The 15277-nt window shown below is 40.8% G+C and overlaps 1 protein-coding gene across 1 annotated transcript in view; it reads right to left on the bottom strand.

Moving 5' to 3' along the window:
* Positions 1-15277, bottom strand: part of jade2 (jade family PHD finger 2) — a 165845-nt gene that overhangs the window by 127089 nt on the left and 23479 nt on the right. The window contains exons 2-3 of the mRNA XM_070843094.1: positions 13633-13696; positions 8446-8531 (exon numbers count right to left, since the gene is read on the bottom strand). Coding sequence (XP_070699195.1) covers positions 8446-8531; positions 13633-13696 — 150 coding nt within the window. The remainder of the gene's footprint in view (positions 1-8445; positions 8532-13632; positions 13697-15277) is intronic.

Raw genomic sequence — 15277 nt, 5'->3', positions numbered from 1 at the left:
GACTGGAAATGGAAATATGGGCAACTTTACCCATGAAGGATGAAAACACAGAGACACACACAGGCACTGGTGATGGTCAAGAGGAAACAAACTGACACAAGAAGACGACAAACGATACATGCAAAAACAAAAAAAAAGCTCTTTGGGTGAACAAACACTTGCCCCAACCAGACAAAATACACACCATCTGATTAATGTTTTCCCAAGACGTTCTCAAGCCATCACTGTTGGTTATGTGTCAACCACAAACATTAGTGCTCAGGGATGGAGGCACAAAAAGTGAAAAACTTTTGCCACCTCCAGCGTAGCTCTCCTCAACAGTTAATAAACACAGAACAACTTTCATCAGGTCTCTTAGTTCAATACTGTGCAATTAAAACTATACAAACTATGTCTTAAGTGCTTAGTGCCAAAGAACAAACAGCTAAAATATCTCTCTCAGTCCTTTCTGAAGACTTTACAACTAACTTCACCTTTTACAACCAGGGGGAAGGATAAATGATGAGGCAGATTGTTTTGATTAAAATAGCTCTGTTAGGTTGAATCACACGAGTTTACTGCTCGCTAAAAGTCAAGTGAACACTATGACAGCAGCTTAAATTAAAATACTCTGACACCAGTTCTTAAAAATTATGGTAAAATCAATCGGCGCAGAGCACTGTCTCATAAACTCTGGTATTTGCCATCCATTTATCATTTCTTCCACCTATAATCTATTTTCATTTAGTCATCATCCATTCCTCCATCAATGCACTTTTCCGTCCTTCACCCATTTATTTATCAGTCCACTCGTCACTCCAACGTCCCCATTTCTTTAAGTCCCCCATCCATTCATTCACCTCTCTACTTCATCTTCACATTCATCACACACTCCGATCATTTCTATCGGACTCAGTCAGCTTAAGCCAGCTATGCTTTTCCTCATACACTGTTGCCCATAAAGTTGGAATAAAATGTTTTTTACCTCTTCTCATGAAATGATTGTGACAATGTGATTTATTCTTGATAAATAAATAAAGTGTATATCGTCTCAACTCTATTGATCAAACTCTGTATTCAGGCTTTAACAAAATTGGGGGTATTGAACAATTATTCCAACTTTATGGGCAACAGTGTACATACTTCCTAATCGTTATTTTCTTCGTCCTCGAAGCAGTCAGTGTCAGCAACATTTAAGATTTTTCTTAGACTTTAGCACATGGTAGGTCAGCAATACTGAAACTTAAATACAAAGGGTAGATGCTGTGTGTGTGTGTGTGTGTGTGTGTGTGTGTGTGTGAACCCACATATGTTTTGCACTCATCTCCTGGCTGGTATGTGTCGACATGCAAAGCTCTCCACCATCTATCCATGCTGCTCAACCAGTCACTGGACTTGGCAAATGGAGTGTGTGTGTGTGTGTGTGTGTGTGTGTGTGTGTGAGAAAGAGAGACAGAAATGTAACATCAACGCTGTGCTTTCCTGTAGCTGCATCTGGTTGCCATGGAGTTTCACAGCTGTTTCTACCAGCCCCTAATGAGCCACAGCAGCTGCTAACGTGCTACAATACACACACACACACACACACACACACACGTGTATACATACACATGCTTGTAAGGTTGTTGGCGTGTGACATCCTATGACATCTCCATAACTCTAAGCGTAACATACGAGTTGTTTGTTTAAAGACTGTTGGAAATAGTTCAGAGCTCATCAATAACCAGAGGAGAACTTTCATTGTCCCAACTCTATAGCAGTAAGGAAGAAAGTGATGAGGGGTTATTTGGGTGCTGTGTTGACTTTCATCACTGAATCCTGGGATTTCAAACTCTCCTCTGAGACTTTTCCATGGCTTACTTTCTGAAAAACCTACTGCAGTTTCTACAGATTACTAATAGTACTGCTGAATACTTACAATTACTGATATCCACTTGCAATTTTCCATTGTCAAACCTATTCACAGCGATTTTCATCTGTTGTGGTCTTGTCAAATTGGTTAGCATTTTCTTCTTCATTATCTTTTCACCACACAATACTCTACAATTTCTACTTTTAGTAGGAAAAACAGCAAATGGGTACAGAGAAAGGTAGGCAAGGTATGTGCGACTATTTTTATAGAATTTTGTTATTGAATATGCAAACATTTAACACTATCATACCCTGCTTTTCAAACTGACAGTTTCACAAATCATTTAGCAGAACACATCAAACATGGTTCTTGTTAACATCTTAAACCAAAGATATATTAACCTGTGGTTTACCACAAAAACAAAAGTCACACAATGTTGGTGAGACAGCAGCTACCAGCATGCACACTTCACTTGCACCTTCACAGTCAAACTGTCATGGCCTCCACCTCCAGCTCAAGTTAGCTGGCAGCTCTCTCTTCCCCCTCCTTCTCCCTCCTTTCCCTTTCCCTCCTGTGGGTGTGATTGTGGTGTGTGTGTGTGTGTGTGTGAGTTGTTGCAGGTGCAGCACTGGATGATTACCTGAGCAAGCTCACCTGTGGTGGGGAGTGATCAACCAATCTGCACTTCTCTCCTGCTCCATATAAACCCAGCACAGACCACTATACGATGCTGGACCATAGAATACCTCCAGTTAGTACAGGCTTAGAAACAAGATAAACTGAGTGTGGCTAGGTAGACTAACAATTGTTTCTCTGCCTAGTCCATGACCATCCCGGTCATCCCTAGACCTACTAAATGCCTATCTTGCCAAATAAGATCATCTCTGTCTGCGTCTAGTTCTAGTGTTGTATTTTGCCTGTTCCTGTATTTGTTTGTGTGCAGTTTCTCCCCCCCGCCTATAGTCGGCGCTCTAGAGCAACGAGCCTGAGTAAACTACTGTTAGAAGCATGGGAAAATGGAAACTGTGTAAACTTGTATTCTGAATTCAGTTTGGAAATAAATAGTTTATATTTCACATGCTGCGTGTTTGTCGTCTGGCCTGAGCCTCTGTCCCGCCCCGTGACACACAAATATAAACACACACATGTAAAGATGACAATCTACAGAAAGAGTTTCACACCTGCTGTGCCATTATCTTCTTCAACCCCTGTCAATACCACTTCCTTCCTCCCATGGTGCAGAGGGAGTGTATTGCTCTCCTGATATCACTTCTTGTTCTTCAATTATGTAAATACTTTTCACTTAAAGTAGTTTTAAGTCAGCCTGGATACTACCTTACAGTAATTTCAGCAAACGCACAGTATTATGGGGTCACAGAGAGGGACCTTTATATCAAAGGTTCAGACAAAGGTCTTACTTAACACATTTCTGCTCCGCTTGCCAGTTGTGAAACAAGTTCTTGAACATACTCACAAACTGTTGGACTAATTGCAAGACAGCATTTTGCTAAATTGCCAAGCTGTAAATTGTGAAGTGAATATGATAAAAAAAACTTTAAAAAAAACACAACAAATTGTGCTGAGCTTGTGAAATATAATAATATCCACCCATTGTCTATAGCGCTTATCCGTCAGGGTTGCGGGGGAGCTGGAGCCAATCCCAGCTGACTTTGGGCGGGAGGCAGGGTTCACCCTGGACTGGTCAATATAATATTAATAATATAATATTTTTAGCATCGAGTATAACTTCATAAATCACAGACATGAACTGGACTCTCTTAGAATATAAACCTGTTTTAAAAGGTTAAAAAAGGAATGTTTTGTAACACCTTAAAAATCATTTGGTTCAGCCATGCCCCAATTTGCATCATCTTCGCTCTAGGGTTGGGTTGATGGACAATGTCATCATCCATCGTGGCCGGCTGACACTCTTTGGCCACTGAGCCCTCTGCCATTACAATAATCACGGCGGACATCGTCACATGCCAATTAGGGACATTGCCCAACCCTAATTTGCTCATTAATATTTGATCTAAAGCTCATCAAATATACTTTTGATCAGATTTGGAGACCTACCATTACGTGTGGTTGTGCACACAAAAGTGCATTTCCCACATGCACATCAAAGGCTCCAATCTGTCCAACAACAGGTGATGCCCATTAAAAATGCTGTGCAATTTACAGAAAACCAAATAAACATCAAAGAAAAAAGAGCAATGACAACGAGCCAGATACTATTAATGCTGTTATTATCTCTATTCATTTTCTGTGGTGTGTAAAAGAAGAAGCAGAAACATTTCAGAACACATCATAATCACACAACACTTGCTATAAATACTGCATCTCCATATAGACCACCTGATAACTGGGACTTTCAACATCATAAACAACTAATTACGAGACAGAAAAAGGGCTCAAATGAAACAAGGAATTTGAATACAGACATTGCCCTGTCCAAGGCAGTGGTACAAAATTTCAGTACAATAAGACTGACGAAGCCCCCAGAGTGCAAGGTTTGTGTGTGTGTGTGTGTGTGTGTATTCATGTTTCATTCTCAATATGGTGTGTAAAGCAACCTCTAGCAAATGGATGAGTGTGTGTCCTCTGCCCATGTTGCAGTGTTTTGACAAGTGTCACACCATCCCCTGAGGGGAGAGCACGGGGGGGTTTTCTGAAGAAGGGAGCTTTGCTTTTGTCAGACAAGATGAGGCCAAGAGCTTCTTAAGAAAGAGTCACTCACTCTGAAAGGTGACTCCTTACCACCGCAGCAATATTACATTACAGTGCATTTTTAAAAAGGTTGGTTTTCTTTATGTGTACTGCGTGCAGTCATGCACAAACACGCACTTTGTTTTTTGCCTCAGTCTTTCTTGTGTTCAAACGCTGCGCCTAACCATTAACCACGAGACCAAATATGTGCTGTCAGTGTGTGTTCTGTATGTCATAATGACTTCCTGTTTGTCTACAAAGTTTTCAAAATCCTCAATCTCTGGCCCCATCTAAGTTGAAATAAAAACAGTTATAAAAAAAAAAAACGGAAGCATTTGACTGTGTCCTCCTTCCACCAAGTTAAGCTCTTTAAACCACTTCTAAGAAAAGTCAAAGTTGGAGTGAAAGACTCGCAAAGGCGCAAATAGAGACGGCTCATTTTTAGAAAAGGGCTACATTGTCATTACAAGTCCACAGTGTTTACCATTCGCCACACCTTCCCTAACCAAGGGTGAGTTTCATTCCATAAACGTGACCACATTTTCAGCCACTGTTCAGTTTTCTTCCCAGGAGGGATGCACTGATGAGGAATTTCATAACCTAAAAATATCATCCTGTTTTGGCCTTGCTTTGACTTTTCGATGACGATTTTAAAACACACTTTGTTTTAGTGATGTCCGATGATCTCATTTATCAGAAACTCCACAAACACAGTCAATACACTCCATATTAGCCCGATTTATCTACTGCTTAGATGCAAAGAAAGCCTCCTCATCCTTTTGATTAGTCAGGTCAAAAAGGAAAACAGTCTAAAAAGCTAAGACTACCCACTCTTCTCTCCCACTCCACTCCAATCTCAGTTGCTGTGGTTAGCCTTTTCCAGAGTGTCTGTTTTCCGTTTGTGTCATGGCTGCAGCCCATTGTCTTTAAAGTCAAAAAAGAGCTGGCAGGTTGGACAAACCAAAATAGTGACAGTGTTGAAGTGGTTAGATGCAGATACTTGGCAGGTGAGCAAAGAAAGCGACAGCCCTCTCTGTAGAGCAGAAGAATGGACAACTCCATAACCAGAGAAAATGAGGAACATGACCTCAAATGTCTGCTCCAACTTAAGTATTATTAGTAAAACGGTCACGGCCTTTGACTTGTAAAACATACAACATACAGCCTGAGGACACCAACAGAAATTGGTTTAAGTGCTGACATGCATGGTTTTGAAGAATTTGGCTCTTATAATGCAGCCGAAGGAGGATTTTTTTGTAATAATATTATAAACTCAAAAGAAGAATTGTCCTTTAGAAATATGAGCTGTCATCCAATTAATGTACCTATGGATTGAGAGCACTAACTACACATGTAGTCAAAGAGCTTCTTGGCTCAGCTGACCAAAGGTCATACAAGGTGTCACCCGCCACGTCTAAAGAAAAACAGTGTTTATAACTGTTCCGGATGGCCACACTTGAAGGCTGTCATAGCGTCTTCCTGCCTTAATCCTGCTGCCTCTACGACTTCTTTCCAAGGATTCTCTGTCTTTTGCATGTTTATGTAGTCTTGATGTAATAAATCGTAAGAGTATGTGCAGTTTTGGACAGTCTGTCCTCAAAGCTCTTTGTTTGAAGCATACCTGCATACTATGAGATAAATAAACTGCTGTACCAATGCTCCAGTCAATTAGTGTACAAGACAGCTAATGAATTTATGGGTGGGTGGATGGGTTTCCTGAATTATTCAGTAGGTTCACCTACATGGCATGGCATACAGTGGATGAACTCTCTCGCTTTGGATTATGAAAACAAAACAAACGGAGCTCCAACAATGACTAAACAAAGTTGACAAATTTAAAGAAATTGCACAATGAGTTGTACTTTTATATAAACAATAATTTCATCACATCACAATCTCGTATACAGCCGTGTGGCTGAATTTCTCTGTGTATGTCAGCTTAAATAACAAAACCCTACAAGCCGTAACCTCAAGTTCAAATTTGCCATCGTTCATCCATAAACAAATGTACAGTTGAACAAAATGTCGTGTCTTTCTGGGGCTGAGGGGCAAAAATAGCGCAACATGGGCAACGCATCGATACAGACAAAAGGAAAAAAAACAATTAAGCAACCCCCCCCCCCCCCCCCCCAAGATGTGCAAGTAGCTCAAAACTATGAAGTGAGAGTAGTATTATCTGTCAACATCTCCCCCATGGCACCAAGACAAATGTCAGAACACTTTTCATAATAAACAAGTTAAGCTTTTCTGACATCAGTTCGGATGCACTTGCAACATTCTTGATTTCAAAACTTTGCACTGAAGCTTTGTCAGATGTCACAGCCACCCCATTTCTTTGATCAACCTTTCCTGTCACTCACTGCTAACAAAAAGCAGAAAAATGACTGCAAAACATCTTCTTTATGAAAGAGCAGTGTGCCCCAGAGTGAGGCAAGGAAGCAGCGTTATGAAAGGGAGTGTGGCCCCTGGCTCTTCAGCTGAGGCCCGGGTCAGAGCAGAGAGCTACAGTAGTAATTACTGAGAGACTGATTGCTGACAGGACCTTCCAACAGTCTGTGGTTAACTGGATGGAGCTGAGGGGGAGGAAGCTTCAAATGCACGGGCATGACAGATGCTCTGCTGATGACTTGTACTCGGGGTGGTTCAGGGGCATGCATGCCATTTTGCTCTATTCATTCCCCTTTCAAAAGTTACCAAAAAGAAATATTTGTGCTCTTACACTTTAGAAGTTTTGTGCTCTTGCACTTAAGACGTCATTTCAGCGAAAGGATGGGGAGAAATCAAAGCAGAGGTGAGAGCAAATTACCCTCTGAAATAGTATTAATTCGTTTTGTAAGAGATTTTTCTTTTAAGTGCTTCATTTAACATCTTCACAATTTCAGAAGTACCATTGGAGGCTGTCACCTCCTCTCCTTTATTCAAAAAAAAATTCACCCAGCTAATTCTTAAGAGAAGATGTAATTTGTTACAAATGGTAGATAGTTATTTTTGGAGTGAAACTATTCAAAAGGCAAGAGTCGAGTTCTCCTTAAACAGATTTGAACCCACTCCGCTGACAGTGGGAGGAATGTGTGATTGTGGCAGGCAAAACTTTGCCACAACTGGTACACTGCACCATTTTCCAGCTGGTTTATGCCAGTTTCTTCCTCAGGGTGGTCATTTGAGAGCCCTTAGGATTGTTCATCATGACCATATGGATGCTCCAACCTGGTATTTTAGCCAACCAATCTGTGCCATCCATGCGCCTGGTTGATTTAGCTGTGGTGACAGAGATGGCTGTATTTACATTGGAGAGAAATGTTTGTCCCAGTTAAGAGCTGATATATAGTTGTCGTGGCTGGATCAGCACTGGCTTCAACAACCTTAAATCTTGGTAGGACACTGGTGTAAGGCATGGTACTGATGCCACAAATAGTCTCTAATCATCTAACTTGCGTTTTGAGCAACTTAATTTTGTCTCTTATAATAGTGAATGCTTTGACAGGAGAATGATGTTGTTGATGATCTTGTTTTTGCATATGTCATGATGTGCAGGGTTTTGTAGTCTGTTACAGATCTGCAGTATTACAGCAATCATCTCTGGCAAAAGAAACAACCCAATAGCAACTTTACCATCTGAGCTTGTCCAGAAACCATACACAGCCTTGCCTTTTGGTAGCTAATCTGGTTTAGTTTAGCCACTGGATCATAAAAGCTGCAGATCATGCCAGTGCCCAGCAACCACGCAAAATGTTGGAATTTGACCATTTACGACAATTCAGCAAAGCCACAACAAATAACAGGCAGCAGTGAAATGGAGCAAAACTGTGAGCTTGTAATGGCCAAACAGAGACTGTGTTTCGTTAAACACAATTTTGTGTACTGTATGCCTGACTGGCTAAACCAAAACTGCCACACTAACTTACCTCCGATGGTTTCTTGTGCTGATGGCGGACCCATGTGCTGCTGGTGCCCGTATTCTTGGATGACCTGGACCACGATGTCACCTGACCTGCAGCAATAAAAAACAGACACTGGTGACTAACAAATATCTTTTTCACTAGATGCTCAATAAGTGTTCTTTTGAGGACCAGGAGAAAGTCCATGAACTTTTTTCTGTTAGACTAATTGGCCTTTTCTGACCTTCCTTTCTCAAGCTCATGGAGCACTTGTAAGACAAAGTGTCTCAAATCTTCACCCACATGGAGCATCAAACATCTGATAAACTTAATCTGTGTTTTATTTGTCAAGAATGTGCATTCATGAGTGTGAAAGTTGATTTAAAATGGGGAAAATGAAGAACAGGTCTCTGGCTGTAGATCAGACTTCATGTACACAGCGTGTGTTCAAATTCACTCAAAAAAAAACAAACTTTATTGTCCCATTGGAGAAATTTGTTTGCAGAAAAGGTTTACAACACAAATACAATAAAAGCAATGTAACATCAGCCATTATGAACCAGCAGGGAATCAGTTACTTGCTTGAGAACAAAAAAGCTGCTCATCAAGGTAGAAAAGTTTTTAAATGAGCATGTGATGGAGTTCAAGGCCTTTGTAATTTTCACTGATGGAGGCAATTCAATCACTGCAGAGAAGAACGCAGCCAAAGAAAAGCCTTCCTGGTGACTTTTCAAACGCCTGTGGCTGTGCTACCATTCTGAGTCAGGCCTTTAATTGAAGGAGACTGATGATGATCTATTAAGAGGTTTAATAAGTAATGACAGTATAAATAGCATCTTGTTAAGCAGTTAGTCCACTGTGGTCCTTTACAACCTCATTAATACACAACTTAATGGCAATTAACCTGACACTGGAGCCAATATCCCACCCACCGCTTCAATCAGCAGCCCTGTGTGTGTTTTTCTGCGTGCCCATGAATGTGAACAGAGGAGTGTAAATGCAATTTCATTTATGCTGTTTTTCAACATTTTTGAAATCACAAAACTACTGAAACAGACGTAGCCTAAAGCTAATTTTCATCTGTGCAGTGTGGAGAAGCCTGTCATTAAAAAATTGCATCACATTGGCAATTAAATTACATCATAACATCATAATGGAAAATACAAACTTGCCAATACTGTGTCATATAGCACATTGAGACCGTGACTGCATGCGTGTGTGCTGCCTCCCACTCAACATATTTCCCTTCCCACCACAGCAGTACTGCCACCATGCTAATTTTACTTGTGACGTCTGAACAACCAACAGCGCAAAGGGCAGAACTGCTGTCAGGCTTCTCTTCAAAATTACTGGAGAGGGAGGGAGCCCCACACACACACACACACACACACACACAAAATACATGAACATATACTGTATACAGAGCTGCTAACACGTCCATGTGTTTGCCACATATGCATACTGACTCACATACACACTTTTCCCCACAATTACACACACTTTGCTTGCATTGAGACAATACAGTATATTCCAATGTCTCGGAGTTGCACAGTGTTATATTCTCACTATACGCATAGACGTGCATAGACACACAAATACATTCAATGCCACAGCACGATAGGAAATATGGTGTGAATTGACAGCCATTCAAATTAATCCTCCACTCAGCTGTTCTGAGTGGTGGTGTCAAAATGTACCACCTAACAGACTATGGTGGGACACTGTGTGTGTGTGTGTGTGTGTGTGTGTGCGCAAGAGAGACAAAGTGTGAGAGAGACATAGAAAGAGAGAGAGGGAGACAGAGAGAGAAAGGAGGAAGAGAAACCCTATTTTTATCCTTCAAAAGTAAATTGGGGCTTTTAAATTTAACTTGTAAATTTATACAACACTCAGAACATCATTATAGCTTTAAACAACTATTTGCTATGTAAAGATACAGTGCAGTAATGGCAACCTGAGCAGAGTATGAAGTCTCACTGTGTGTCTCACTCCCTCGGTGTGTTCTGTAATTTGAGCTCCTCTGTCCTTTGTTTTGGTCTTTGGGACGGCCACACATGCATGTTGGTGCACGTTAGTCTGCGAGTCGTTCAGTGAGCCCGGGCATAAAAACTAGTCAGCGCTGCTGCCCAAGTAACTGAGCTAACACTGAAGCACACAAGCTAAGAGAGGTTGTCAGTCAGCCGTTGTGTACAGGATGACTGAGAACAAACAAGGGACCCGGCTGCAGAGCTGCTGTGGTGGCAGCGGGGAAAGGTGAAGGCACACATTTGTTTTGGTCTGAGATGTGAAGATGTTGTATAGAGAACCTCTATACTTTCTATGCTTTAGTATGAATGTATGTGTATTTAGATTTTTTCAAAACATCTCAGTCCCTCCAAAATCTCCCACAAGTGATCAGGTGTGTTAAAACTATCACCAAAACACCAGAGTGTGTATTTCTGACAGGGTGCACTCGAGCTGTTCCGCAGGCTTCAGGCGGAACAACACCTTTACTACACGTCGTTTTTTCTTTTCATTTGTCGTGGATTCATAGACACAACTGTGGGCTGAGTGTAGGAGTGCTGTGTGTGTGGTGAATGTGGTGTACACATATTCAGAGGGACTGTGTGTTAATCTGCTGGACATTTTTGAGCACACACATAAATGTGCACTCCACTTGAGTGTGTGTGTGTGTGTGTGTGTGTGTGCCTGTGTGTGTGTCTGTCAGGTTACATCCACACTCCCCACATGAGGCAGCTGCACCACTCCATCACTGTGGCCAGATAACCAAACGGGCTGCAGCGCAGTTGGAGGTTACCATCATGGCTGTGTGTTAATTAAAAGCCCCGCTTGGTGCACGGCAGCCAAAATTATCATGGGCATCCTTCAATTAGAAACCTGATAACCTCCAGTCAACAGATGAAGCTGGAGCCCACGCTGCACTGGCCAGAGGAAGCTAACGGCTAACAGCTAATTATAAAGCAAACAGCATGGCCTTGAGCACTGGCCTCGAGCATTGGCCTCAGCTACGTCTGAAAAACAGCCTGTTAAACGTGCTGTAAAATACTTTATACATGCAAACCTGTGACCACATAACAGTTAAACCTGAACCAGGTCAAGAGCCGCAAGAGACAACCACCGGTGTCCCCAAGGCAGTACAACTGTTAGAATCACTACATTACCCACAATTCATCTCCTCGGGTCTAAATTTTAAATTAGCTGGAAAGTTTTATTTTTAATAAAAGAGTTAGGACATTTCTTATCATAACAGTTTACCACCTTGTTCTGAGAATTTCTTGTTAACCTCAAAAAAACTTTTAGGGGTTTTTTTTGTATTTGGTTTTTTTTTTTCCGTTCCTGGACTGTTTGTGACAAATGAAAGCACCTTTTAAAAAAATATTCTTTCCTCTGTTAGTGAAAAACAATCCATTTTTCTATTGAATTTTCTATTCAAGGAAATTTGATTTTGCATTGATTCCAGAGAAATAGAAACATTTTAAAACATTAAAATGTTTTATTCATACATACAGTACAATGTATGAATAGAAGAACGATAACTGAAAACTTTTTATAATGTTTCATTTTAGGCATCTAGGTGAGGAGCTTCAGGAGTAACTTTTAAAGAGCAAGCAGCAGTCATATGATTGGATAAACAAAAAAAAAATCTAGTTTGTTAGATAGTTGTTGAAGAAAGATTAAGCCAATTTGCTTTGGTTTGTTATGTTACAAAGGATAATTCTCTGTTGATTAAACTATTAAATCCTCGCAGAGTTTTTTGGGAGACACAAAACCAGATGTGAGATGCAGTCTTGTATTCAACAGTTTGTTTTGTAGTTCACTGATGTATTTCATTTTCTGCCTACAGTGTCAGTGGAATGACCAAACAAATACATTTGCTTGTCACTGCAAAATGCACGCCGCCAACATGCCGAGAATTAGTTATGTCGAGCTGCCAAAAGCAAAGAAGGATGACATTTGAAATAAAAACAAAATTTCTAGCTGTCTTCAGTGACTAAGTCCTCCTAGTTTGTAGCCAGTTATCTGCTGTGAGAGCCAAGCGTGCTCGTGCAGCATTGTACTGCTGTCTCAAGGCCGCTGTTTATTATCAAATGATATTCCAGCACAAGCTGCAAGTGCCGGTAATGTGTTAGACTGGCCAGATGTTCCCACTATCATGCGGTGCATCTCTTCAAGGCTGGCTGTTTGACTAACAGACTGTATATAAAGACGCTGCTCCTGAGACACACACACAGGGGGACTTTGTATACAACTGGCAGTTTGAGTCCATTATGATGCATGTGCTTAATGTTACTTCAAAACTACATAAGGCCACATTTAATAAGAAAATAGCACGACACAATCTGTGTGTATTAAGTGCCTGATTTACTAAGGCAGCACGTCATTATGCAGTCAGCTCCTGGACTGAAGTGAAAGTAAGATCAGCTAGACGCAGAGCAGGAGGATTTGTCTGAGATGACCGAGCTCAGAAAATAATAGTGTGATCTTCCAAAAGATTTATATGGTCAGAGCGCAGCTCCACCTAAGTAAAACTATCACTCGTGAAATGATAATACATATAACATTTCTATGATGATATGATACAAATGAATGATTAGATGCGATAAGCAACCAGTTAGAGAAAACAGCAGTGAACCAGCCACTATGGATGGCAGACACTGCTAATCAAGTTCAAATAGCTTAAAGTTTAATGGACATAAACCACAATTTCATGACTGTTTGTTTGATGCTACAATTAATCTACTATCATGCTCATTGATGATTGCTGCTATATTTTCTACTTTTTATGAAGCACTCTACTTGTAAGCCTCTATCTTTAATAGTTTATTGTTTTTTACTTCTTTTTTTAATCTTTTTTGGAGGCAAAGCATTTTCAAAATCTCTTAACAGTCGCCCTCATAATCCCTTATACTTAGTGGCTGCTTGGGATAACTATTCATATTGTGGCTGTGCTTAAAAAGGGGAAGTCTTAATGAGCACAGGAGGGACGACAGCGAGACAGAAATAAAGTGTATATGGAGAGTGAATGCAAGAAATACCCCGTGGGAGCTGACTAAAATCAGACAGCTCACCGTTCAACAGCAGCACAGGAACTCCCTTTTCTGACACTCTCAGCTTTCTTACTCTCTCTCTCTCTCTCTCTCTCACACACACACACACACACACACACACACACGCACAGCCTCCTCCTTCCCGGAATTTCTCTCTCCAACTTACTGTCGGTGGTGTCGGAGTCGTTGCTGCTTGTGGAGTATTTTCTCCTCTTCTTTTCGCTCTCCATCTGTCAGGAGGGAGGGAGGGAGGGAGGGGGGCCAGAGAGAGAGAGAAAGAGGGAGAGAGAGAGAGAGAAAAATGACGAGTGAGAAGATGTTCACCATGAAAACACAAGTGTTAATGAAATAATGCGCTGATGGCACCAATCTGTCAGAGCCCCCAGCAGGCAGCCCGCCAGAATAAACTGACTTGATCACCGTTACACATTAGCGCTTTGGACTAGCTGGGAACTTCACAATGATACAGTTGTTCCGTTTCTTCACATACAGTGGTAGTCCTTGTACATGTCGGCTGTGAATACATCCTACATTAGTGCCGTATTCACTGGGAGCCATTGTACAAGTCGTCCTTTATGCATCTGATTTAATACGGTACCGTCTTCAACAGAGAAGGAGCGACACTTGGCAAAACTGAATATGAACTTCTCTCAGCCGACTAAAACTGCAACATCTTTTAAGATTTAAGCAGTAAAGAGCTTTTTCCTGTATCTTGGTGATAAAAGGACATACAAAACCAACCTCTATGATGAGAACATTTCTATTTAACAATGTCGCTTTGTTCATTTGTCATCATATCTTTCTGTTTCTGAATAAATATGTGAAAACTATAGAAACACGGCTTATGCTGCAATCTAGTTTGATCCATAAAGAATCACTTTTACTGGAAGCTATGTGCCAAGTGACCCGACATGTAAACTTTCCTGCTTTTGTAACCTTCGATTTCAAAGTTTATTCAAGTCGTTTTCAAAGGAAATTAAACATCATTAGAATTAGACATTACTGAATATTTTCAAGTCTTAAATGCATTAAATCCTTCAGCTTAAAAAAGTGTCCTTTGGAGTCCCTGACCACCAATAACACTACAGAGCAATACTTTTACAAGGGGGTCCCCACTTTACTTGTACACCAAGACACACAATACACAAAAGCCCAACAATGGATACACAGAATGCATTTTTGTGAGTGACACTTTCTCTATAAGAAAACCCAAACATGTACCATTAAGTGAAAATATGGAAATCAACACACTCAATTGACAAATTGCTGTAAATGTAACCCAACATTACACAATATTTCAGTCACAAAGCACCTACTGAATGGATTCTCTCATCTGCAATGAATGAGCCTCCATCAGGGAGCAGCATATTTAACACAACAGGTGCGGCCACGGCATCGGAAAGATAAGACACGTGGTGTCAAGAAGTGGTGTCGATGGGGGAAAAAAAAAAAAATCACTATTTCCACTGAATTGACATGTCATATGATTACCTTTTTAAAAAAAAGACTATGTGCAATTACACGTTTAAATGAACAAGTGTTGAGAAAATGCAATTTCACGTCAACTGACAGGTAACAAAGGTAAAAATCACTTTAATTAATGTACTGACACTTGATCTCGCTATGAAGTTCACATCAGAGCTGGAGAGGAAGAGGAGAGGGCACGGATGCTGATAGACACCTACTGTATGTAACAGATAGACACTCAATTTTGTGCTCAGAGGGAGAGACAGAGAAGGAGAAAGAGATGGTTTGACTAGATGAATAACAAAGATGTAACAGGCAAAGAGCTCTCCAAGAAAGAGTCAGAG

The sequence above is a fragment of the Pempheris klunzingeri genome, chromosome 14 (assembly GCF_042242105.1).
Source record: "Pempheris klunzingeri isolate RE-2024b chromosome 14, fPemKlu1.hap1, whole genome shotgun sequence".
Lineage (NCBI taxonomy): Eukaryota > Metazoa > Chordata > Actinopteri > Acropomatiformes > Pempheridae > Pempheris > Pempheris klunzingeri.
Note: the sequence above shows the minus strand (reverse complement) of the source record. Positions and strands in the feature narration are given on the sequence as shown.